Raw genomic sequence first — 25,064 nt, forward strand, 5'->3', positions numbered from 1 at the left:
AAATAAAACATTAAAAAAAAAAATAAACTAGAAACTTAATGGCTTACAAACTTAAAAAGCTTAACCTGGGTTAACATCTCTCTAGGACACTCTGACAAAGAACCATAAAGCTATGTATTAGCAGATTCTTTCTATCACACAGTAATATTAAGATATTTTCCAGACAACTACCAGTTGAAATACTAGCTATCAAAGAAATTATTATGACTTTAGGTATGTTAATTTATTAATTACAGCTATTTAATAATACATTATTAAAACTTAGATTTCGAAAACTTAATTATCCTTTAGAAAAAAGAGTACACATTTTTGCCGTATAAAATAAGCATCATTGAATTTACGGTAAATATTATATTATGTTACAGCTCATGGGGCATTCAGAATGGGATCACAAACGAGGGCCAAGAGGATCGCAGGTAAGTTTGTTTTCCTTTTTTTTTTTTTTTTTTTTGCATTTTATTTCTTAACATTTTGAGCCACAAATCTTCTAAAACTCAAGAAATAACAAGTAGAGAGAGGAAGAGGCAAATAATCATGCCATTTGTTTTTATTTAAGTTAGCTGTGATTAAAGTCTGGTTTCAAATCCCAAAGGCAGATGCCTGTGTATTCTTCCTGAGAGCTTTCTGGTATCCCAGATTGGTTGTGTTTATATGAATGTAGATTTTATATTCATCTTGTCTCTGCACAATGCATTTTGATCAGCAACCCACTCTTTTGCTTTTATTCACTTCCTTTGATAATTTTTCAATGTATTTTCTTTCTTTCTCTATCTTCCTGTTTTTGGTTAAATATTTTGAAACATAATCAAAGTAAACCCTGAACTAATTACAGATTTTGTCTCTAAATTAACTGTCTTCGTCTTAGGGAAATTGAAAGATGAAAGGACCTATTATTTTTGAAAAGAAACAAATTCTGAACCTTTCTATATTACCAGATTGTTTTCATTGTCTTACTTTATGTCTTAGGCAAGGGGAAAAGCTTCCATGACGCATTTATGCTTTTTAATGACCTAATTAGACAATGTGGATTTGTTTTGCTTCCATAATTACTTTGCCTGACAGAATCAGGACTAAGTTTTATACTAAGAAACTTTTCTCTCCTCCTAGGGTATTTTGTGAAGAAATATGAAAATCATTTATCTCCTAGCAGCCTGTGTGTTTAGCTGACTGTAGACAGGCCAAAAAAAATTAAGTGGCTGGAGAATTTTTACCTTTCCTGCTCACACTTTCTATTTGCCACTAAAAAATATGGCTAAAAGAAAGTTGAATGTGCAGTACTGTATATGAAAGTTCATTGTGAAATGTGAGATTCTCCCCAGTGTTTTACAAAGCTGATGTGGACCTGCACTGTCATCAAGTTGGCATGGTAGCTATTTAATTTAGGTCATGGGAAAATAAAATGCAGTCAATCAGTTGTTTTTACTGAGATTTTAATAGCTGTGGTTTTATTTTTGTCCATTATCAACTTGATTAGTAAATAATATAAGCCAGGCCAATTAAATCAGTTACCCCAAAGAATTTATGCCCTGCTTTCCTTCACTCTTACTTCCCCTTCTCCATTTTCTCTGTCAGCTCTCCATCTGTACACATCTGTAATGTTTTAAATCCGAATTTGCTGCAAGATTGGTAATGAAATGACGACTGTGTGGTAAATGCTTTGTGATTCCAAATCAATTAAAAAGTAAAGATGAGCACAAATAAGAAATTCAACAGTTTCTGATAATTTCCACCAAAAACATTTTGACATTCAAAACATGGCAAGTGACTTCATGCTGACATGCCCCTTTAGAGTAATGTAGTGATACGTTTGTTTAAAATTTGTATTATTTACTTCTCATATGACCAATTTGGGTTTTATTTAAATTTCATTTTGTTAACATACAGTATAATATTAGTTTCAAGTGTACAATATAGTGATATAGCACTTCCATATAACACCTGGTTCTCTTCACAACAAGTGTACTCCCTAATCCCCATCACCTATTCAACTCCTATACCTACCCATTTCCCCACTGGTAACCATCTGTTTGTTCTCTATCATTAAGAGTCTCTTTCTTGGTTTGTTTCTCTTTTTTCCCCGTTTTGCTTATTTGTTTCTTAAATTCCACATATGAATGAAATCATATAGTATTTTTCTTTCTCTGACTTCATTTAGCATAATACTCTCTAGCTCCATCCATATCATTCATTGACTGATGAATGGATAAAGAGAATATGATACACACATACACACACACACACACACACACACACACACACACACACACACACACACTGAAATATTACTCAGGGATAAAAAAGAATGAAGTCTTGCCATTTGGAACCTGTATGACCTATTGGATAGAATATATCTTCAGGTTTGGATTGGTCATTCTGTTATTATAAATTAGAAAAAAAAAGTCATAAAAGCACAATATTGCTTGTGTTAAATTTAAACATGAAGAACTCAGAGTGAAAAAATTTTTAAATTCCGGACACTGCATGTAGCTAGGAAACTTCAAAATTCCATACACACAAAATATTTTTATAAATAAAGTTTTATCATATTTGAAAGCTCGAGATGGTTCTGAAAAGCAAAGGTATTTGAACATTCTTACATGAACTACCATTATCAACATGAAGGTCAGTCTTAGACCTTTCAACTAGCTAAATAAGTATTCTAAATATGTATTCCTTTGTCTCCCTTTGACGCATCAATTCAGCTAACAATTGTCAAGGTGAAAAGCAAAAATACACACTCCAAACTGAACACAGTAACTATAACATAAAATGTTATTCTTTGGAGATTTCAGATAAACAAATTAAGTATTAGGTAATAATTTCTTATCTAATTTTCATTGCTCACTATTGGGGGGAAAGATACTGTATTTATGTTTAAAATCATTGATCCCTTATCTTGCTATTATTTCTTGGGATAATATGTCAAAAGCCTTTTAGCCATCTCAAAGGAATTTCTGGCAGTCTGCATCTGAATACAGATTTCTTGATAATTTACTAATACTCAAACTCCATCTCAATTTCATTAAATTGGAGACAGTAAGTTTTTAAATATTTGCTATGTATAAACACTGTGGCGGTTCTATGTCTCAGGAAAAACTAAGTTGACAAAGTTACTGTGTTCAAAGAGCTCACAAGTTATATTTGGAAATAGAACAATATTTTAATATATAATTTGCATATAAGGCAGTCTGGTAAGTGTAAAAGTAAATATATAAACAAAATGTGAAGGGGTTTAGGTGGGACAGAGTATTTATCCCTAGTAGAACTAAGCCTTATAGCTGATAGCGGACGTGAACTTTCAACACTGGATAAGGTCTTAGAAGTGCAAAGGGAGGAGAGGAAAAAGCTTGAGTAAGAGTCTGAACTGGCAGAAAGTAGGACATGTTTGGATATATATGAATTTTCTTTACAACTGCTTTGTAAACATTTATTGGTTAGGGACTGTTGCAGGAACTATAGCAAGGGAATTATTCAGAGAATGTCATGCATTATTGATTAAACATGAGGAAGAAGTAAGATGGGTCTAGATGTTGAAATCCAGTACTTGAGAAATGAGCACCATCACACAGCCCAATTGACAGAGAAGATGATGTTTGGTGTTTGCAATGTTAAGTGAGAACTGACAGTGACCATTCCACAAGGAAATTTCAGACAACCACTTGAAGTACCATTCTGGTGCTCTGTAACCAGATTAGAGCTCTGTAATCAATGGAGAATGCTAATCATACATGTGATAATTGAACTACATCAGACATAGATACCAGAGGAAGAATATTAAAAGGGAAAAATGGAAGAAAGACTAATTCTTGGGAAAGGCTAATTGGAACGGATGGGAGAAGTCTGGGGAGAGAATTCAAGCATGCCCATATTCTTTCTAGGAGACCATTTGAAAGAGAAATGATGCAGAATCGAAAGCAGCATACTATCAATTTACACTAGAAAGAAGGTTGAGACAATAAACAAAGTTTCAAAAAAAAAAAAAAAAGGAAATGCCTTTCAATATAGTGATTAGCAGGACAGTAGTGAACTTTGAGAATGCTGTTTCAATCAAGAAGTGATAGAAAGCAGAATATAGAAATTAAATGAATAGTATAAGATAGTAGAATATTCTCTTGGAAGGGTTTTGTTTTAGAAGAGAGATGGTAGCAGAAGTGAGTGAAATTTCTTTTCATGCTAAAGTGAGATGTGTGTCTCAACAGTAATTAATAGCAACAAAAAAAGAATCAGTGTAGAGAAGAAAACACTGAAAATTCTTGACACTGGCCTGTTTAGGGACTGAAAAAATGGTGTGGTTCAGGAAAGAAGTGTATGTTCTTCTAAAGTGGTCCTTTTGGCACATGTTTATGTGCTTTTTTACATGCCATCAGTCCCCTCACCAAACCCCACCATTCATATTTTAGTCAGAAAACTGACCATGTTTTCAAATGAGCTATGGATAGAGTCACCAAAAAGCACAAATGAAGATGCTTTGGGAAGAAAGTAGAGGCAACTATACCAGAACAAGGGTAAGAAAAAGAGACAGATAGTACAAAGTAAAAGAAATACTGTGAGCCTAATGACTTTAATTTTCTTGGTAGACAAAGGGTGCAAAACATTGATGACTAATAGTGGGACATCTTGAATGGCAGAAAAATAGGTGGAATGTACTTGTTTTGGGTGTCTAAAAAAGGGGACTGGCTTGATGTTTGAGAATCAAGAAATGCCTAGTAAAACCAGAGGCATTTTCTGTGAGTGGGCAGCCTATGTGACAAATTTTCACCCCTTTAATGTTGATTCAAAAAAAAACTCAGGCACTTTCTTTAAGCCTTTTAAAGGGTCAAAAATGAACTGAACAGCTTTGGTCTTCAGGAAGCATACAGTTTTACCTAAAGTCAGTCTTAGCTAGAGGATAAAAAATAATCAGCTAGTGTTTTTTAATATATTTTTATTATTTTTTGAGAAAGAGTTTGTGTGTGAGCAGGGGAGGGGCAGTCAGAGAGGGAGACACAGAACCCGAACCAGGCTCCAGGCTCCAGTTTGTCAGCATAGAGTCTGATGTGTGGGGCTCCAACTCGTGAACCCTGAGATCATGACCTGAGCAGAAGACAGATGTTTAACCGACTGAACTGCCCAGGTGCCCCTCAGCAAGTGTTGAGAGCATTAATCATTATGAAGATAGAGTCAAGCTTATCCTGGATCCAACCCCCACCATGTGCTTATTACTAAGTAAAAGATTTTCTCAAATTTGATGTGGGCCTCCAAATTGTATCATGTGTGCACTATTACAGATAATAAGAAAGTGTACCCTTCAAATATTTATCATATGGAAAAATTTAATTCTTAATTGTACTACTTAATTGCATATGACTTTTCAGACTCAGCAATAATTTAGTTCGAATTGATTTATTGCAATAATTTTGTGACATAATTTATGAGCTCACTCACAGCTTTCTAACAGTTTCTTCCTCTTCCTCCCTTTCCCCCTCTCCCTTTTCTTCCTCTCCATCCCCTTCCTCTTCTTCTTCCCCTTCTCTCCCTCTGCCTCTTATCCCTCCCTCTCCTCCCCTTCTTCTCTTGTTCCTAACCTCCCTTCTCCTCTTCTCTTCCTCCCCACTCCCCCAGCCCTCTTCCTCCTTCCCCTCCTTCTTTTCCTCCTCCGCCATGTTTTTTAAGTATATATTCTCGAATAGTAGATCATCCAAATTAGGGAATATGCTAAACGATTAACTTCCAACTACATGCAGAACTCTTTCCTCTGGCAGCATTCCCAGTAATACCAAATGAAGCCAGGGCTGAAATTCTCAGAAGGCAATTAGTTTTTTATTTTTATTTAAATTCTTGAAGAAAAGTTTTCCAGTGGGAAGTGAAGAAGGGCAATAGAAAATCGCTCTCCTTTGGAAAAGTTAAAAATGCAAGGAGTGGATTCCAAGGAGCCTTGTGGGAAAAGATTACTTCAATTTGTGAATTTGTTGAGCTTGCTAAGAATTTAATATACTAGAAACAAGCAGGCTTTTATTTACCAATAGTTAGAGACTAGCAGGTTCTTTAGTTGTTTAGTATATTATTGATGACTTAAGAGTACCAGTCAGGCTTTATCAAATAGACTTAAGACTACTTATTGAAGAAAAACCTTTCTGTATGATTTACTTAGTTTTGTAGACAATGAAATTCTGGTTTGTATGTCCCTAAATGAGTGAAGTACTGTATGTATACTAGAAGAACACAGCTGAATATTCTGATGGAAAAATAAGTTATCATATACACTAAGCTATTGGTATGCTTAAAAATGAAACAAAAATGGATATGTAACATACCAAAATTTATGGGTACAGCAGAAGTAGTTTTAAGAGGAAAATTCATAAAGATAGAGTCTACGTCAAAAAACAAGGAAAGTCTCAAACAATCATGTAAGAGGAAAGTTCATAAAGATAGTCTACCTCAAGAAACAAGAAAAGTCTCAAACAATCTAACTTTATATCTCAAGGAACTAAAGAAAAAGAAATGAACCCCAAGGATAGTAGAAGGAAGGAAATGACAGAGATTAGAGAATAAATAAATGAAATAGAGACTAAAAAGAAAATTAAAAGCTGGTTTTTTGAAAAGATAAAATTGATAAACCTTTAATTAGACTCACCAAGAAAAGAGAGAGGACACAAATAAATAACTCTGATTTTATAACCAATACCACAGAAATACAAAGGACCGTAAGAGACTAATATGAGCAATTATATGCCAGTAATTGGACAGCCCAAAAGGAATGGATACATTCCTGTAAGCATACAACCTACCAAGGCTGAATCATGATGAAATAGAAAATCTGAATGGACCAATGACTAGTAGGGAGATTGAGTCAGTAATCAAAAAGTTCCAACAATCAAAAGTCTAAGACCAGATGGTTTCACTGGTGAATTCTACCAAATATTCAAGCAAGAATTAATAAGATTCCTTCTTAAACTCTTTTAAAAAGATAAAAGAGGAGAAACTCTTTCAAACAAATTTTTTGAGCTCTGCATTATCCTGATACCAAAATCAGACAAGGATGACACACAAAAAGAAAACCACAGGGCAATAGATCTAATGAACATAGATGTGAAAATTCTTAACACTATATTAGAAAATCAAAATTAACAATACATTAAAAGGATCATCCACTGTAATTAAATGGAATTTATTCTAGGGATGCAATGATGGTCCAACATTCACAAATCCATCAATGTGATATATCATATTAACAAGGTGAAGGATAAAAATCATATAGTCATCTCAGTATGTATAGATAAAGTGATAGAATTCAGCAGCCATTTATGATTAAAACTCCCAACAAAGTACATATAGAAGGAATGTATCTTAATTAAAGGCCATACATGACAAGCCCATAGCTAATATCATATTCAACAGTGAAAAAATGAAGACTTTTCTTGTAAGATCAGGAATAGATGTTCACTCTTAACCAACTTTATCCAACATAGTATTGGAAATCTTAGCCAGAGTGATGAGGCAAAAGGAAAGAAAAAATGAAACAAAACAACGACAAAAACACCCAAGGCGTCCAATTTGAAAAGAAGAACTAAAATTGTCAACTATTTGCAGATGTCTTGATATTACATATGGAAAACCTTGAAGACTCCATTAAAAACTGTTAGAACTAATAAGTGGCTTCAGTAAAGTTGCAGGATACAAACTTAACACACAAAAATCTGTTAAGTTTCTTCACGCTAATAATGAACTACCAGAAAGAGAAATTAAGAAAACAATCTCACTTAAAATTGTATCAAAAAGGATAAAATAGGGGACATCTGGGTGGCTCCGTCGGTTAAGATTCGTGGGTTTGAGCTCCGCATCGGGCTCTGTGCTGACCGCTCAGAGCCTGGAGCCTGCTTTGGATTCTGTGCCTCCCTCTCTCTCTGACCCTCCCCTGTTCTCTCTCTCTCTCTCAAAAATAAATAAAACATTAAAAAAACATTTAAAAAGATAAAATACCTAAGAATTAATTTAATAAAGGAAGCAAAAGACTTGTCTATTGAAAACTATAAGGCATTAATGAAAGAAATTAAAGACATAAATAAATGAAAAGATAGTCTGTGCTCATGGGTTCAAAGAATTAATATTGTTAAAATATTCATACTGCCCAAACCAATCTACAGATTCAGTGTAGTCCATATCAAAATTCTAATGGCATTCTCCCAGAATTAGAATAATCCTAAAATTTTCATGGAACAACACACACACACACACACACACACACACACACACACACACACACCCCAACACACCAACAACTAAATAGCCAAAGCAATCTTGAGAAAGGACAAAGTTGGAGGCATCATGCTCCGTGATTTCAAACTGTATTACAAAACTCCTGAACCTACTGTAATTAAATCAGTATGGTTTGGCATAAAAACAGAGATATGGGTCAATGAAACAGAATGGAGAGCCCAGAAATAAACCTATATGTATGGTCAATTTATGGCAAAAGAGCCAACAATATACAGTGGGTGAAAGATTATTAAATTGTTAAAGCCTCTCTTTAATAAATGATGTTGGGAAAATTGGATAGCCACAAGCAAAAGAATGACACTGCATTACTGTCTTACACCATCCACAAAAAAATAAATGGGTGGAATCTGAATATAAGACCTGAAACCATAAAACTCCTAGTTAAGAACAGAGGCAGTAAGTACCTCGACATTGGTATTGGCAGTATTTTTTTTAATCTGACACCCAAAGCAAAAGCAACAAAAGCAAAAGTTAACATCAAACTGAAGATCTTCTAAGTGCCAACAAAATGAAAAAGCAACCCACTGATTAAGAAAAAATAATCATTAGGTCATATATCTGACAAAGGGTTGATATCCAAAACACATACAGAACTCCTACAACTCAATAGCAAAATTGTAATTTCATTTAAAAAAATGGGCAGAGTATCTGAATAGACATGTTTCCGAAGAAGGTATACAGATGGCCAACAGGGATGCTCAACATCATTAATCATAAGAGAAATGCACATCAAAACCACAAGTTATCACTTCACACCTGTCAGAATAAATATTATCAAAAAGATGAGAAATACCAAAGTGTTGGTGAGCATGTGGGGTAAAGAGAACTCTTATCCATTGTTGTTAAGAATGTAAATTGGTGCACCACTGTGGAGAACAGTAGAGGGTTTCCTCAAAAAATTAAAAATAATACTGCCATATGATTCAGCAATTCCACCTCTGGGTATTTTTCCAAAGAAACTTAAATGCCAATTTGAAAAGATAACTGCATGCCACCTTCACTGTAACACTGTTTACAATGGCCAAGACATGGAAACAACCTAAGTGTACATTGATAGGGGAATGGATAAAGAAATTATTATATGTATTATGGACACATACCCCCACATACTTGTGGAATATTATTCAGCCAGAAAGAAGAACAGAATCTTAGGATTTGCGACAATGTGAATGGACCTCTAGGGCATTATCTATGTGAAATAAGACAGAGAAAGACAATACTATATGGTCTGTCTTCAATGTGAAATCTTAAAAAAGGAATTATTACATACAGAGAATGGGTTGTGGGTTGCAAGAGGTAGAGGGTAGGAGATAGAAATGGGCGAACTGGTTTTGGTTTTTAGTTTAAACTGAATAAAAATTTTAAAAATAAGTATTAAAAGTAAGAAAATAAATTATCTGTGTCTCATTTAGTAGCATGGCTTTAAGTGTCTCTCACCTATAAGAAACTCCAAACAATGAAACTTCTAATATAAGAAGCACGTACATAGATAAATTAGCTTTTGCAGTAACATTTTAAGTCTTAAGGATGGATTTTGATGGCAAGTTATTATATTTGAGTATCCTGTCCAGTCAGGTGTTCAAGAGAATGATATGTTAATGACAGCTATTCAGGTTGATAAACCTAAGCATTTCCATCCTAGGAATCTAATTCAGGGCAAAACAATTCTTTTCTAGATTAAATAATTTGCTTTTGTTAAGAGAGTAATTTAAATGCTGTCCAGTCTTACCTGGAATAATGCCATATAAATTTATTAAAGTTAATTCCTTTTAATGAATTTAGCAAAACAACCATCCAGATTTTTCAGGAATTTTTTCCAAAGGATTAATGTGAGCAGATTGAGAGTTCATTATTACATTGCCCAAACTCCTGATGAATTACCAAGGAATAATTCATACCCTAAGTGAAGCTAGCTTCACTCAGTGTTACTTTTTCTGCAGGCGTAGTGTTTTTCACTAGTACTTCCTTCTCCTTCTTTACTTTACCATGTACTTATCTTTTTTTAAAAAAAGTTTATAGTCAAGTTGGTTTCCATATTATACCCAGTGCTCATCCCCACAAGTGCCCTCCTCCATGCCCATCACCACCCTTACCCCCTCACCGTGATCAGCCCTCAGTTTGTTCTCAGCATTCAAGAGTCTCCCATGGTTTGCCTCCCTCCCTCTCCCCAACTATTTTTCCCCTTCTTCTTCCCCATGGTCCTCTGTTAAATTCCTCCTAATCCTCCTATACGTGCAAACATATGATATTTGTCCTTCTCTGCCTGACTTATTTCGCTCAGCATAACACCCTCAAGTTCCATCCATGTTGCTACACGTGGCCAGATTTCATTCTTTCTCATTGCCATACCATGTATTTATCTAATAATTATTATCGTTTTTTGGCAACTCTCCAAAGGAAGTTTTTTGGTTGTCATGTTGTAAAATTTGAGTTTTGTTTATATGGGCCAAAATGCCAAATATTTGCCTGGGCCCTATGCGTTTTAGGAATGGCCTCGTCGTCTCATACAATAGCAGCATGACAGGACCTGATTGTTTAATACTTAATGAATGACCCCTCTTACTTGGGGGTTATAGACATCATCTACATGACATGTACACTGCCTTATACTTGTTTTTGTCAAATCAGAACTTTTTGGTACATCTAGAAAACAAAACTGTCCATTAAATCCTTCTCTAAGTGTCTTAAATTTTAGCCATTATTCAGATCTTTAAACTTTTGGACAATCTCTCCCCCACATTCTGTGAAATTGCTTTTATCTAGTTTTATTTTACTGTTATGTCTTTAATTTACATTGACAAATGTAAGCTACAGTCTTAAAAATTTGTCCTGATGTTTACATCCAAAGAGTACACATAGATGTTTCTCTTTATCTTCGTTCAGAGAAAGGGAAATGGTGTTTCTCTTTAACAGTTGAACCCAGGGGTTTATTACTTCTCCAGCATCTCTGGTCTCTCCCTAGTAAAAGCCAGTAGCAAACTCCCTAGAAGAGGCTACCCACTATTCATATTTTAATGAAACCTGTGACCAGACATGGTCAAGTGCCCCCTGGGAGGCAAAATTGCCTCTGGTTGAGAACCACTGGGATTACAGCATAATATCTTTGCTATACACATAAAGATAATAAATAAATATCTACTAATGAATGTTGATATTTCATATAGGAAAACAGGAAAATACTTCTTAGGTGTAGATTTTGAGCTTTCAGGTTCCATCTTTGAGTCTACTAAGCAATTTTAAAGAGCATGTTCATTTTGTTATAAGGTAGTTACTCACAGTAGAATTATTCCTAGAAAACTAGGAGGAGAAAATGCACTCTTTACACACTTAAGCATCCAGGTGATTCAGAGGAACAGCCTCAAAGAGAACGCAGCTCTGTCTATGCAGTGATTGCACAGAACGTGTGTTTCTGGTGAACTGATAGATGACCTTGAGTAAATCACTCTTTATCAAGGTCCCTGGTCTTTAAAAAGGCATCGATTGATGAACAGGAATTAAATAAGTCCACAGAAATAAAAGGGGAAATTGCCAGTGGCATTTATGCTCTCCTCTCTCTATGTTTATAGATCAGTAGAACTGTTGCTTAATAATTATTGAGTGAACCTCTTATTTGGGGACTGTGAACAACATTCACATGACCTGTCTACTGCCTTATGCTTGTATTTGCCCAATCAGAGGCTTGTGGTCCATTATATGGATCACAACAAAAAAATGAAATAAGCAGCCAGAGATGACACATGTTTATCTAAAGGAGCTGTAAATAGCTTAAGCAACAGTCAAATGTAGTAAGTGTATAAAAGTGTGCTTTGAAGAAAATAGAAACAATATTAATACTTTCCACTGGTAGGAAAAACAGAAGAAAGGTAGGCTATCTGGAGAATTGTTAGTTTTGTCTTTGCATTAAAATACTTGTCAGAGGGAAGTAATTTTTATTGCATGCTGGGTGATTTTATGTAATCTCTGGCATAGAGTAAGATCTTGTTGTTCATTCATTATGGAGCTTTCCTCTACAAGGAAAGCTTTGGGGATTGACTTTTAAAATTTTTACTCATAGATAAAGCTGATGAAAAAAGATTGAGCTGAGCATCATTAGATTTTCATGGGAGACAAAAATCCAAGGCTAGGATATATTGACTTGAACAAACCATTAGGTAGAGCAATCGGTGAAGGTGAGGTGAAGTGAAGGTCATATGAGAATTAGAAAGCCAGTTAACTAGAAGGGTGAATTAAAGCAACAGAAATAAGAAGTGGCTGCAAGAAATGTTTGATCTTTTAAAATGAACATGGACATCTGTTTAGGTATACTAACAACAACACCAACAAAAAAAAACCAAGATGCAGGTTTTTTAGAATCTTCTTTGTATAATTGGTAGACATTTGGAGACAGTATTTTATTTAATTTCTTGGTAATGAAAATCTAGGTTATAGGCAAAAATACGCATTTCTAAAACATAACACACTTACTCATGTATAGGAATTTTTCTTTGCTTCCTTCCTAGGGGATGAACTAAAAGCTTATTTAAGAGCTTCCCCCACATCATTTTGTATTGTCATCAAAGCTACTGATTTTTTAAATAACATTTTACATTGGAGAAGGAAGGTTGCTTAGCAGTTCTGTTCTCAATTTAAGTGATTGTCCCATTTTGTGTAGAATGCAGCCATTGTGTAAAATTAAGTAAATCTAAGGAACTGAGACTAATAATTACAAGGCAAAATCCTGGCACAACATTAGAGATATTAGTGAACTGAAATTTCTCAAACTTCACAAAAAAATGAAGCTTCTTGTCAAGGTTGATTTTCCAGATCAACCTTGAGGGGTTTTTTTTGTTTTTTTTGTTTTTTTCATTTTTTGTGTTTGTTTTTGTGGTGATGCCTTGTGCAATGACCCATTTCCAGGAAACTCTTCATGTTACTAGTTAAAGCTTGTTCTCATTGGTAATCTGCAGGTTATCAAACTTGAATCAAAATAGTTTGCTTGCTGAATTCTCTGGCTGTATGGTTAAATATTTCTGGGTGACAGTTCACACTTGGATCTCTACAACTATTTCCATTTTAGAATTTTGTAACCATGCTGTTTTCTTTTCAAATCATTTTAACCCCAACTGTACAGAAAGTTGTTTACATACCATCAGTGATACACACTTAAATGAGCAATTAAAAAAAAAGTTTAGGAGAAAAACTTTCAGAAGGAGATTGTGGGTGAGACAAACAGATGGAATGGAAATTTCAAAAGTTAATGTGATCAGTAGGAAGATAAAGAAGTACAAACAGATTTAAAGCTCTAGTTTTCCAAGGATTGAAATCAAAAGAATGGAAAGAAGTTGTCTATCAAAATTGATGCAAAAGAGACCCAAGGGAAAAAAGTATTAGTCAATAGAGGATAGGTCATTTCATGAAGTGAGGTAAGGACATGACAATTGCAGCCATGTTGAGAAGGTTAACATGCATAAAACATGGCATAAAAGCCCTTTCTTGGATCCTGGGCATCATGATTTGGGGCAGTGGGGGGGATGGGGTTCGCATGTCTTAAACCCATTTTTACTAGTCAGGATTATAGTGACTCACATCAATAACTTATTGACATTTCTTTGGTACTTGACGAATGTCTCAGTGTAATACACATTTGTTGTGTTTTTATGCCTCTATGGTTCTTAAAAAATATTCCAATGCACCAAGTCAAACTTGTGAAAACTAATCCTAGTGTAATTTTGTTTTCATTTTGTTTTTAATTTTTTAATGTTTTATTTATTTCTGAGAGAGAGAGAGAGAGAAAGACAGACAGACAGTGTGAGCAGGGAAAGGTTAGAGAGAGAGGGAGACAAAGAATCTGAAACAGCCTCCAGGCTCTGAGCTGGCAGTCAGCACAGAGCCCGACACGGGGCCCAAGCTCACAAACTGTGAGATCATAACCCAAGGCAAAGTCAGATGCTCAACCGACTGAGCCGTGCAGGTGCCCCTGTTTTCATTTTGATGTAGAAATACAGCATGACTTTAAATAAGGTTTGGTAAGTACTATAGTATCATCCCAGCAATCAGTTTTATTTTATGCTGATTATGGCAACTCCATACCCTAAACAGTAGATTCTTAATGAATATTTCTAAGATAAATGGAAACATGTTGGAATTTAATAACTTAGAGTTTAATTTAGTCAGTTTTGTTGAACCAGTGTGTTTTAAAGAAATTTCTATTAATCCACAATAAAATAGAGCAACCCCCTAGGATTTATTGAGATCATTTCTAAAGCGTAAAATAATAAGGCCAGAAAGCCTTTTATTTATGCTATTCCTTTGCCTTCCGATTTCTCTTCTTTCAAAGCTTACAGGTAAGTTGAGATTCCCTCATTTTACTGTCTCTGATGCCATACTGTAGAATGGTATTTGATTACTTGAAATGTAAACTGACATTGTGATCTGAGGGAAAGTGGTATTGATATTAATTAAGGAGAAGATAGAATTTAAATATGTACTTTTCCATATTGGAACAGTTCCTCTGATTCTCCAGGCCCCTGTGACCTCTCCCTCCCTTCCCCCCACTTCCTTTGTTCTCATGACATGGACTTTTTGAGCACAGGAGTGGCCGTGTCTCATGCAGCGCAGAGATCTGAAATTTACATAAGGACTTTAATAGAATCTTGTGACACATGATACGACCAGGCTTTTCATTATTTTTTTGTTACTTATTTGGCTTAAAACCAGTGGAACAAACTGAACTTGGCATTGCTATTTCTGTTCAAAAAGAAGAAAAATATATAATTTTACTCTTTCTTATGTTTTTATCTTGGCACTGTGGCTTTTGTTTATGGAAAAAGACAGGAGAGGAAAGTGCATTATTTTAACTTCACATGATAAATAATCATACCAAACTAAAATTTCCTTAAAAAGCATTTATTTTTTTTAATCATCATTATTGTAATGTGCATTGCCACTAAATCAGTGCAAGCTTGAGAAGAGAAATAGTAGTATTTTCTTTAACATTATGTGTTCAAGTGCATCACTAAGATTACATAATGTATTCCATTAGAATTCAACTAGTTTCTGTGCCTCTACATGAAAGGGAAACATTTCATTTTATTAAGGATGTTATTTCCTCTTAATAAATTCTTTTTAAAAAAATTTTTTTAATGTTTTATTTATTTCCAGGAGAGAGGGAGAGAGAGACAGTGTGAGCAGGGGAGGGCCAGAGAGAGAGGGAGTCACAGACTCTGAAACAGTCTCCAGGCTCTGAGCTGGCAGTCAGCACAGAGCCCGACGCAGGGCTCGAACCCACAAACCGCGAGATCATGACCTAAGCGAAAGTCGGACGCTTAAATGACTAAGCCACCCAGGCGCCCCTCCTCTTGATAAATTCTTACAGAATTTATGGAAAAGCATTTCGATTTACTATCCTTTTTAAGAATCGGGGACAGTGCATGCTCACGCCCACCTACAAGCAAGAGAAGGGGCAGAGAGAGAGGGAGAGAGAATCTCAAACAGATTCCATGCCAAGGCATGGGATGGGGCCTGATGTGGGGACTGAGCCAAAATCAAGAGTCAGATGCTTCACCTACTGAGCCACTCAGGCATCCCTTGATTTACTTTTAATAAAAATGACAACTCTCACTTATTGTTAAGCGTTCTTCTGAGTGTTTTATGGACATTAATAGCTACTTTAAAATATTAACTATTTTTACCTGAAGTAAATATTTACCAAATACTAATAAAGAAAAATGGGAATATAAGTAATGTAATGTCTGACTTATAAATGTTTCTGAGAAGTTCTGTTTTCATCATTTTATGCACTAGTGGTCATGAAAGTTTTCATTGGGAGATGCAGTATAGGAAATAAACAATTTTCCCAGAATGAACAGCGTATTATCCATATTAAGTGCATAGATAGCATATAGGAGATGCTATGTTACATTAAATATCAAATAGTTGAAGACTTCCTCCCTTTTCTTGTATTATTCAAACATGCAGCAAAGTGTAGTGAATAATGTACAAAAACCATATGCTCACCAGTTGTGTACATTTTTCTCATTAAAAGATATGTAATTAGTTAAATTTATTTCACTATACTTGACAATGGGAATGTATAGAATATGGAAAAAATTAGAGGGTATGGAAAAGAATTAAAGAATATGGAAAGGAATATAGAAAAATTAGTTTTTCAAGGAGATAAACAAGATATAGGGGTTTTTTTGTATGTAAGCAGAATACATTACTAAATATGTATACAAATAATAATCTATTTCAACACCATTTGGAATGAGCTGGTGGTATATGACCAACATATTGATAAATGCATTAATTCATATCCAGAAAGAGGTTAACATAAATTATGAGTGTAGTCATAAGCATGCCCCATATTAAAATAATCTCTTAGGAGATATTAAGGATATAAGAAATTTTATTAATATTAAATATAATCTTCCAATACATTAGCTTTGTTAACTGGACCTAAAATTCTTTTAAATCTTTTTTTAAATTTTTTGATGTTTATTTTACTTTTGTGAGAGGCAGAAACAGAGCATGAGCAGGGGAGGGGCAGAGAGAGAGAGCTACAGAGAGAGAGAGAGAGAGAGAGAATCAGAATCAGAAGCAGACTCCAGACTCAGCTGTCAGCATAGAGCCCAACATGGGACTCAAACTCATGAACCATGAGATCATGACCTGAGCTGAAGTCAGACACTCAACCAATGGAACCACCCAGGTACCCCTAAATCATATTTTAGAAAATGGGTCATCAGATCAACTTCTTAAAACCGACTCTATGTAAAATTGGAAATGGATGTTATTATCTATCCCTGTAATATCTTCAGAAAGTGTTACTTTCTATAGATTATACATAAATATTGGATGGTTATTTTAACAGCTTAAAAGACAAAGATGTTTTATATATTTTTATTTTAAAAGTGTATTATTTATGTGGGAGTTAGTTACCAATAGTATATTCATCTCTTCCAAACCTTACAAGAGTGTCACATTTGCATACATAGTGAATAGGTTTTGCAGAGCAGAATCAAAGAATAAAATAAGAATTGTAAAACTCCTTAAGATACCATCCTATTTAACATTTTTATTGATGACTAATATAGACAAAAATATACACTTATATTCTGATATTAAAAATAGGATATAAAGCTTATATGTGAACGGCAGAGTATATTTTCATTAAACTCCAGCTAAAATTCTGAACCAATAAAATTAAAATTAAGAGGAGGAAACAAAATTTTGCACTTAAGTTTTTAATAAATATCTGGTATGGAAAGTGCCCGCAGATTTTTATAAACAAGTGAAGAAATAGAAAATAAGGCTTAAAGGTCTGGGTTAACTTCAAGCCCAAATCATGGCTTTTCTGACATGGGCTGTATTTGGGCTCTATTACCAGTGGTTAGGAATGGCATACAGAGAGGGATTCATCTAATAAAATCTGCACTGGCCACATGACCCCTGCAGGGTTGCATTGAGTCCACAATCCCAGATTTCAGGAAGGGTATTGAAAAGCTGATTAACATACATAGAAGATCACCATGTGTAGACAGTGTGGAAGAAAAAGTGCTTTCCTGAGTCATCAGAAGTATTAGGATACTGAAGGGGAGTGAGAATTTTTTTTCTCTTTGTAGTCCTACAAGATGCTATTTGTTTTGTGTGTGTGTGTGTGTGCTTACTGAGATTTTTTATTTTTCTTTAATTGAATTCTGAGTTTCAATTACTTTTTTTTTCCCAAATAGTTTATTGTCAAATTAGCTTCCACATAACACTCAGTGCTCATCCCCACAAGTGTCCNTAAAAAAGGGAAAAAAAGAAAAAAGAAAGAAAAAAAAAGGAAAAAAAGAAAAAAAAGGAAAAAAAAAAAAGGGAGGAGAGCACCTCTCAGGCAGGGATGGGCANCTCCTTACTTCTCTGCCATCTTGCCCTCTCTCCTACATGATGCTATTTGAACAAATGGATAGAACTCAAGAGCAGTCAGATTTTGCTTGGATATATGGAGGGCATTTCTGGCTATTCAAATTGACCTAGAAATAAAATAAGATAATAGCGTCCCTGACTATTAAGTTGTTTAAATGATTGTGATGTAGAATGGTTTCTATTAGAGTAGATGAGCTAACTTCATATGAGTGTCCCTGATTGTTTCTGAACAGTGATTAATAGTCAAGATACTAAAATCTCAACCTCCTAAGTTAGTGTGCCTCAGAAAAGAGTCCTGTTATTATTCATTTGATGGAAATTTCCAAATCTGGGCAAACCGTAAGTTTTAAACTCAGATATAGGCTGTATTCTTTATAGAGTACAATTGTCAATTCTCCTTGGGGAGCAGCTTTAAAACAGTTGTTTACAGGGATTAGCAGTATCCCAAACACCTAGGATGTTTATCAGAGACTGATTGACAAGGTTTTAGATGGAGCTAGGCAACTTTCTTTTTAAGAAGTTTCCCAGGTGATGTGAAGAGTACCTATGTATTCTGCCATTGACTTAAAGGAGTTGTAGTGGATGGTGAATGGATTTCCGTACCTAAGCTAATCTTTGTCTCACTCCTGTCTGACATTCTGAAGTTAGAGACATATTTCTTTACTACTCCTTGCTTGTTGATCGGTATATTGTGAAAGTTTACATTTTGTATTGATATGAGTCATTTATTAATAAGTATGAATTAAGCATAATGAGAATGTTTGATGAGGGAGAGTATAAGGGCCAAGAAACAAAGGTACTGAATACTGTAACTGAAAAGACAGGGCACAATGGTGACAACAGATACTGATTTCTCTTCCCCCGTTATAAGGCACTGAGACAATAAATTGCACAACTCCAAGAAGAGTCATTCATTGTGTAATCTCCATGATTGAGGCACATACCCCTCCCCTGAGTTGTGCAGTGTACAGTATGAACAACTGCACATGTTTAAGGGCCCCTAATGCCCTTTAAACCTATTTCTACACTCACATCAAAAATGCTTGTTCTAAAACCTAAACTTGATTGTGTTCCTCTAGTTAACTCTAGGGAAAAGGACATAAGGCCTGATATTGACTCCTAGCTTTCTACTAACATCTTCTCTCCCCAATATAGATCAGGTTTCCTGTTCCTTGGCATTGTGTTATTTCACCCTTCATGCTTTTTTAAATGTCTTTTCTCTGCCCGTAATAAATGCTCCCCTACCATTTTTGTCTTGAAATCATTCTTCAGTGCAGTGAAACATTGGGTACCAATGCTTTATTTAAGCATTAACCATTCTCTCATAGCACATTTTTATCCATCATACATTTGTCATAGAGCATTATGGAAAACTTCACACCAGCCTAAAACTTCTAATATTCAGGAATTATGTCTTGTTTTAATCTCCCATTGTGACTGCCACTCAGAAGTTGGTCAAGAAATGTTGAATTAGTGAATGAGTGAATGGGGAGAAGCGTGTGAAATCTGAGCATGTAGAATTTTCATTTAATTCTACTTCATGATTTGGCTCTGGTGTGGCCTTGCTTTGATTTGAAGGATACCTGGAGTTTCAGCCAATATTCAGGAAAAGCATATTTTGAAGAAATGAGAATTTTTTAAGTTTCTGACCATTAAAGTATCTTATTGATATCCTACTAATCATACATGGTAACAATATTTACCAAATTGTAGAGCTCCTATTTATGAAAGGCATCAATAAATTTTTTATCCTATAAGAGTTTTCAGTAGAAGTTGCATCAGTTAGAGAAGATGAATTGAAAAATGTTTAAAAACAAGGAATCTAGAATGTAAGAGAAATCGCATTTATGATAAACTTGTTCAGCTTACTTCTTAAGTATTTTATTAGGTTAATTCTAGAATTAACTTTTTAACAAATATATAAACAAAACACAGCCAAATTTTTTGAATGATTTTTAAACTTCTACAAAACTATCTTAGAATGTTAAATATAATTTTTATAAGCTTAGAACTCTTGAGTAATATCCCAAATAGAAATCTAATCTCTCTAAATAAAAGATTCAAGTCTTCTGAGACTTGAAAATCTTTATCCATTACCAAATCTACATTGATCTAAAGATTGATAATATCTTTCCTTCTGCAGTTTTTCTATTTTCTTTGTGCATTGATTACATACTTAGGATTTTTAAGTTAATGTTAAATATTAAAATTCATGGAAGAACATAAAAATATATAATACCCTGTAACCATAGCAGAGAGTAATAAGCATCTGTTGAAAGAATCATTCTTTGAGCAAACAAGTCATTTATGTATAAGATATGCAAGTGATTTAGTGTTTCTGTGGCTGCTAAGCATGTATTTCATACTTAGAAGTTATCTTTGTAATATATATATGAAATACAAAATCAGAAATGTCAATATATAATGTCTTACCCCACATTGTATTGGTTAGTACCTATCAGTCATTACCAGCCAAAATGGTGATCTTGTGTCTCTGACTTTATTAAACTTTACAAAGTTGGGTTTTGGTTTATCTTGGGCTAACATGCTAAACTAGAGATTCTGCATGCCTTTTCTTTTCACTGACTTTGGTAGTAATTTTTTTCCTATAGTAAGTAATTCCTCACTGCTTCTTACACCAAAAGGTAAACAATTTGAAGTAAAATATTAAAAACATATCTTGAGTTAACTTCAGAAAAAGAAACATTCATTGGATACGTATTTTTTTTTTTGCCACATACTGCGTGAGGCACTTCATTCACATAATTTATTTTAATAAATAATTCTGGAAGACCAAAATTAATTTATTTATTCAGCTGAAGTTTTTTTTTTTTTTTTTGAGCACTTCCTGTGAATTGGCTTAATGCTAGTGATGGGGCAGTTCCATGAAAACAGGACAGACAAATTTTGTCCCTTAAGAAGTTAATATTCAAGAGTTCTGGAAAACATTACACATTCACAAATGAAGAGAAAGACTTAAACAGTTTATAGGACTTGGCAAATGTCATAGAGCTAGAAAGGGGTAAGGTTGTATTCAAACCCGATCTGGCTCTAGAGTGCTGCTGCTTTAAAAAAAAAATTTTTTTAACATTTATTCATTTCTGACAGTATAACTGGGGGAGGGGCAAGAGAGCGAGGGAGACACAGAATCTGAAGCAGGCTCCAGTCTCTGAGCTGTCAGCACAGAACCTGATGCGGAGCTCAAACTCACAGACAGCGAGATCATGACCTGAGCTGAAGTCAGTCGCTTAATTGACTGAGCCACCCAGGCACCCCTAGAGTGCTGCTTCTGACTCCACTGCACTATATTACCTTTCACCAAGATATATTTGATGTCTGATTTATGAGGCCATCAAAACACTTTACCAGATAAGATAAAAGTTCAATTTTTTATACCACTGCTAATTACCATCCTTTAAAATAAACTCATTGTTATTGCATGAACGGTGAAACCTTAATTTTAATTAGCAATAAAGCCCCATATCATGATGAAGGTTATAAAGTTAAGAGTCTCAGAAATTTAAATAACTGCAGGGTTAATCTCTGAACACTGGCTTTTCCAAACAGCCTTAAAAATGTGCAGGAAATAAACATTTCAGAATTACTTTTCTGACAAAAAAAGAAAAAAAAAAAACAAGGTGGTTCGGGCAACGCACATATACCACTGCATTTTCTACTGCCAAGCCTGCCCTCCATAAATTAGATTTATTACATACAGTGCATGAGGAAGTTCTCCTCCAAACCCTTATGGCTCTCAGGCCCTCCCACTTGACCACGTGGACTGTTAAAGTCCTGGCAGCGGCACTGTTAAAGAGGTTAGTTTATTTATGATGGAGCAGAAGTTACCTCTACATATGAACTTTGGAAGACCTCTAAAAGTGCTACAACCTTTCATTTTCCCACTGAGGTAAAGTTTACTATACTTCAGTAGTCTTCAAGCTGCACATCTGTCAAAGCAAAAGATTGTAATTAAATTTCCTTGGAATTTTATGGAACTACAAATTTTTGAGTACAGTCCTGCTGAATTCCACACTAACTGAAATGAAAAACAGTTCAGTGTGGTGGTTAGGAGAATGCTCTTTGAAGTAATAAAGATCCCAGCTCCACCATGGAACACATATGTCATCTTAATACGACATTTAACGGCTGGAAGTCATAATTTTCTCATCTGGAAAATGAGATAATATCTACTGTGTTAGGGTTGTTCTGTGGATACAGTACATTGTAAAGCGTTAAGTCAAAATGAGTATCTGGAATAGAGTAAACATGCTCATTTATTTATTTATTTATTTATTTATTTTTTACAGTTTATTGTCAAGTTGGTTTCCATATAATGCCCAGTGCTCATCCCCACAAGTGCCCTCCTCCATGCCCATCTCCCCCCTCCCCCCACACCCATCAGTCCTCAGTTTGTTTCTCAGCATTCAAGAGTCTCTCATGGTTTACCTCCTTCCCTCTNTTGTTTTGCTTCCTAAATTCCACATATGAGTGATGGTATTTGTCTTTCTCTGGCTTTGCTTAGCCTTATACTCTAGATCTATCCCTGTTGTTGCAAATGATAGGATTCCATTCTTTTTTTATGGCTGAATAATATTCCATTGTATATATAATGTATGTATATATATACACACACACATCATACACACACACACCTTTCATTCATCTATTGATGGACACTTGAACTATTTCCATAATTTGGCTATTTTAAATGATGCTGCAATAAATATAGGGGTGCATGTTTTTTTTTTTTATTTTTACCCTTTCTGACAGGTGTAAAGTGATATCTGATTGTGGTTTTAATTTATATTTTCCTGATGATTAGTGATGTTGAGTCATCTTTTTATGTAATTGCCAGCCATCTCTTTAGAAAAATGTCTATTCAAGTCCTCTGCCCATTTTTGATTAGATTATTTGTGGGTTTTGGTGCTGAGTTGTGTAAGTTCTATATGTATTTCAGATTCTAATCCCTTATCAATACGTCACTTGCAAATATATTTTCCAATTGAGTATATTTACTTTTTGTTGTGTTGATGATTTCCCTCACAATACAAAAGCCTTTTATTTTGGTGTAGTCCCAATAGTTTTAGTTTTCTTTTGTTCCCTTGCCAGAAAAGACATATATAAAAAAATGTGTCTTCAGCCAATCTCAAAGAGACTACTGCCTATGTTTTCTTCTAGAAATGGTATGGTTTCAGGTCTCATTTAGGTTTTCAATCTAGTTTGTGTATGGTATAATAAAGAGGTCCAACTTCATTCTTTTGCATGCTCAGTGTTCTCAGTACCACTTGTCGAAGAGACTTTTTTTCCCATTATACATTCTTGCCTCCTTTGCTTTAGACTAACTGACCATATAAATACAGACTTATTTTTCTGGTCTCTCTTTTCTGTTCCATTGATCTATGTATCTGCTTTTGTGCCACTACCATACTGTTTTGAATACTGTAGTTTTTGGTATATCTTAAAATCTGGGATCACGATAGCTCCAGCTTTATTCTTTTTCAAGCTTGCTTTGGCATTCATGGTCTTTGTGGTTCCAAACAAATTTTAGGATTGTCTAGTTCTGTAAAAAATGTTGGCCTTCTGATAGAGATTGTATTAAATCTTTAGACTGCTTAGAGTAATACAGACATTTTAACAATATTGTATTTTTAGATGATACTTTGCTAAAGCTTTTGAAGGACCTTGAATTGGGAATGAATATAATTATATCTGTAATTGAGGAAGATGATTCTGATAGCAATGTAAATAGGAGACGGATTGACTAACACTTTTCAAAGTCATTCTGTTAGCACTTGGGTAAGAGATGAGCTGAAAGCAATAGATATAATGCAGGAGACACATTAGGACACTCTGATGATAATAAAGATAAAGACAAGCTGGACAAGTGTGATTGTAGAGATTCACAAGAAGGTGATGTCCTGTCATGTGTTCTGTCTTGTCCTCAAAGACACCTTCTTTTACAAACTCCTCTAAACTAGCTACTCCCCTGGGGCACCTGGGTGGCTCAGTTGGTTAAGCATCCGACTTTGGCTCCGGTCAAGATCTCTCAGTTCGTGGGTTCGAGCCCCGTGTTGGGCTCTGTGCTGACAGCCAGCTCAGAGCCTCGAGCCTGCTTCGGATTCTGTGTCTCCCTCTCTCTCTGCACCTCCCCTGCTCATGCTGTCTCTCTCTCTCTCTTAGAAATAAATAAAACATTTTTAAAAAAAAAAGTAGCTACTCCCCTCATCATACATTCCTGTTATTTACTACCACAGCCTTCTGTTTCCTTTATACCTTTTATTATAATTTGTAATACTTTTTATTTACTGATTTATCTCACTCCTAGAGTATAGCTGTAAATGGACTGAACCCAGGCATGCTTTGTTCACAGTTGTGTTCCCAGTGCCTGAGCAAAATATTTGGCACATAGTAGCTACTTGATAAATAGTTATCAATATATGTGAAGAACAAGCAAGAGATATCTTTTTTTTTTTAATTGAGGTAACTAGGTATATGGTGTAATCATTGAGATAGGAAATGGAGGAGGAGGAGCAGATTTTGGGGGAAGGAGAATATGAATCAAATTTTGGGCCCATAGAGATAGTTTCACTTTAAAGTGGTCACCATCTAAGAGGCAATTGCACATATAATTGTGAATTTCATGAGAAGGGGCCACACTAGAGATGTACATTTGGAAATTTGTGAACTAAGCCAGATGAAGTTGCCCAAACAGTGAGAAAGAATAAGGAAATGGCATCCTGTGATACAACACAGCTTTAGTAAATACAATAGCATTACTAACAGCATTAGAAGAGGAAAGTATTAAAGCTTCCCAGGATACCAAGCAGAAAGCAGAACAAGGACTACCCACACTACCCAAGGATTACCCAAAGAACCCGAGGAATTGCTTTCAACTCTAAAGAGTCAACTGGTACAAAATT

General features: G+C 34.9%; 1 protein-coding gene across 1 annotated transcript in view; it reads left to right on the top strand.

The window, feature by feature from the left end:
- The first annotated feature begins 365 nt into the window (after positions 1-365).
- The window catches only part of PDE3A (phosphodiesterase 3A), a 119,281-nt gene continuing 94,582 nt past the window's right edge, over positions 366-25,064 (top strand). Inside the window, exon 1 of the mRNA XM_077771161.1 lies at positions 366-416. Coding sequence (XP_077627287.1) covers positions 369-416 — 48 coding nt within the window. The 5' untranslated portion in view covers positions 366-368. The remainder of the gene's footprint in view (positions 417-25,064) is intronic.

The sequence above is a fragment of the Crocuta crocuta genome, unplaced genomic scaffold, assembly GCF_008692635.1.
Source record: "Crocuta crocuta isolate KB4526 unplaced genomic scaffold, BGI_CrCroc_1.0 scaffold276, whole genome shotgun sequence".
NCBI classification, from domain to species: Eukaryota; Metazoa; Chordata; class Mammalia; order Carnivora; family Hyaenidae; genus Crocuta; species Crocuta crocuta.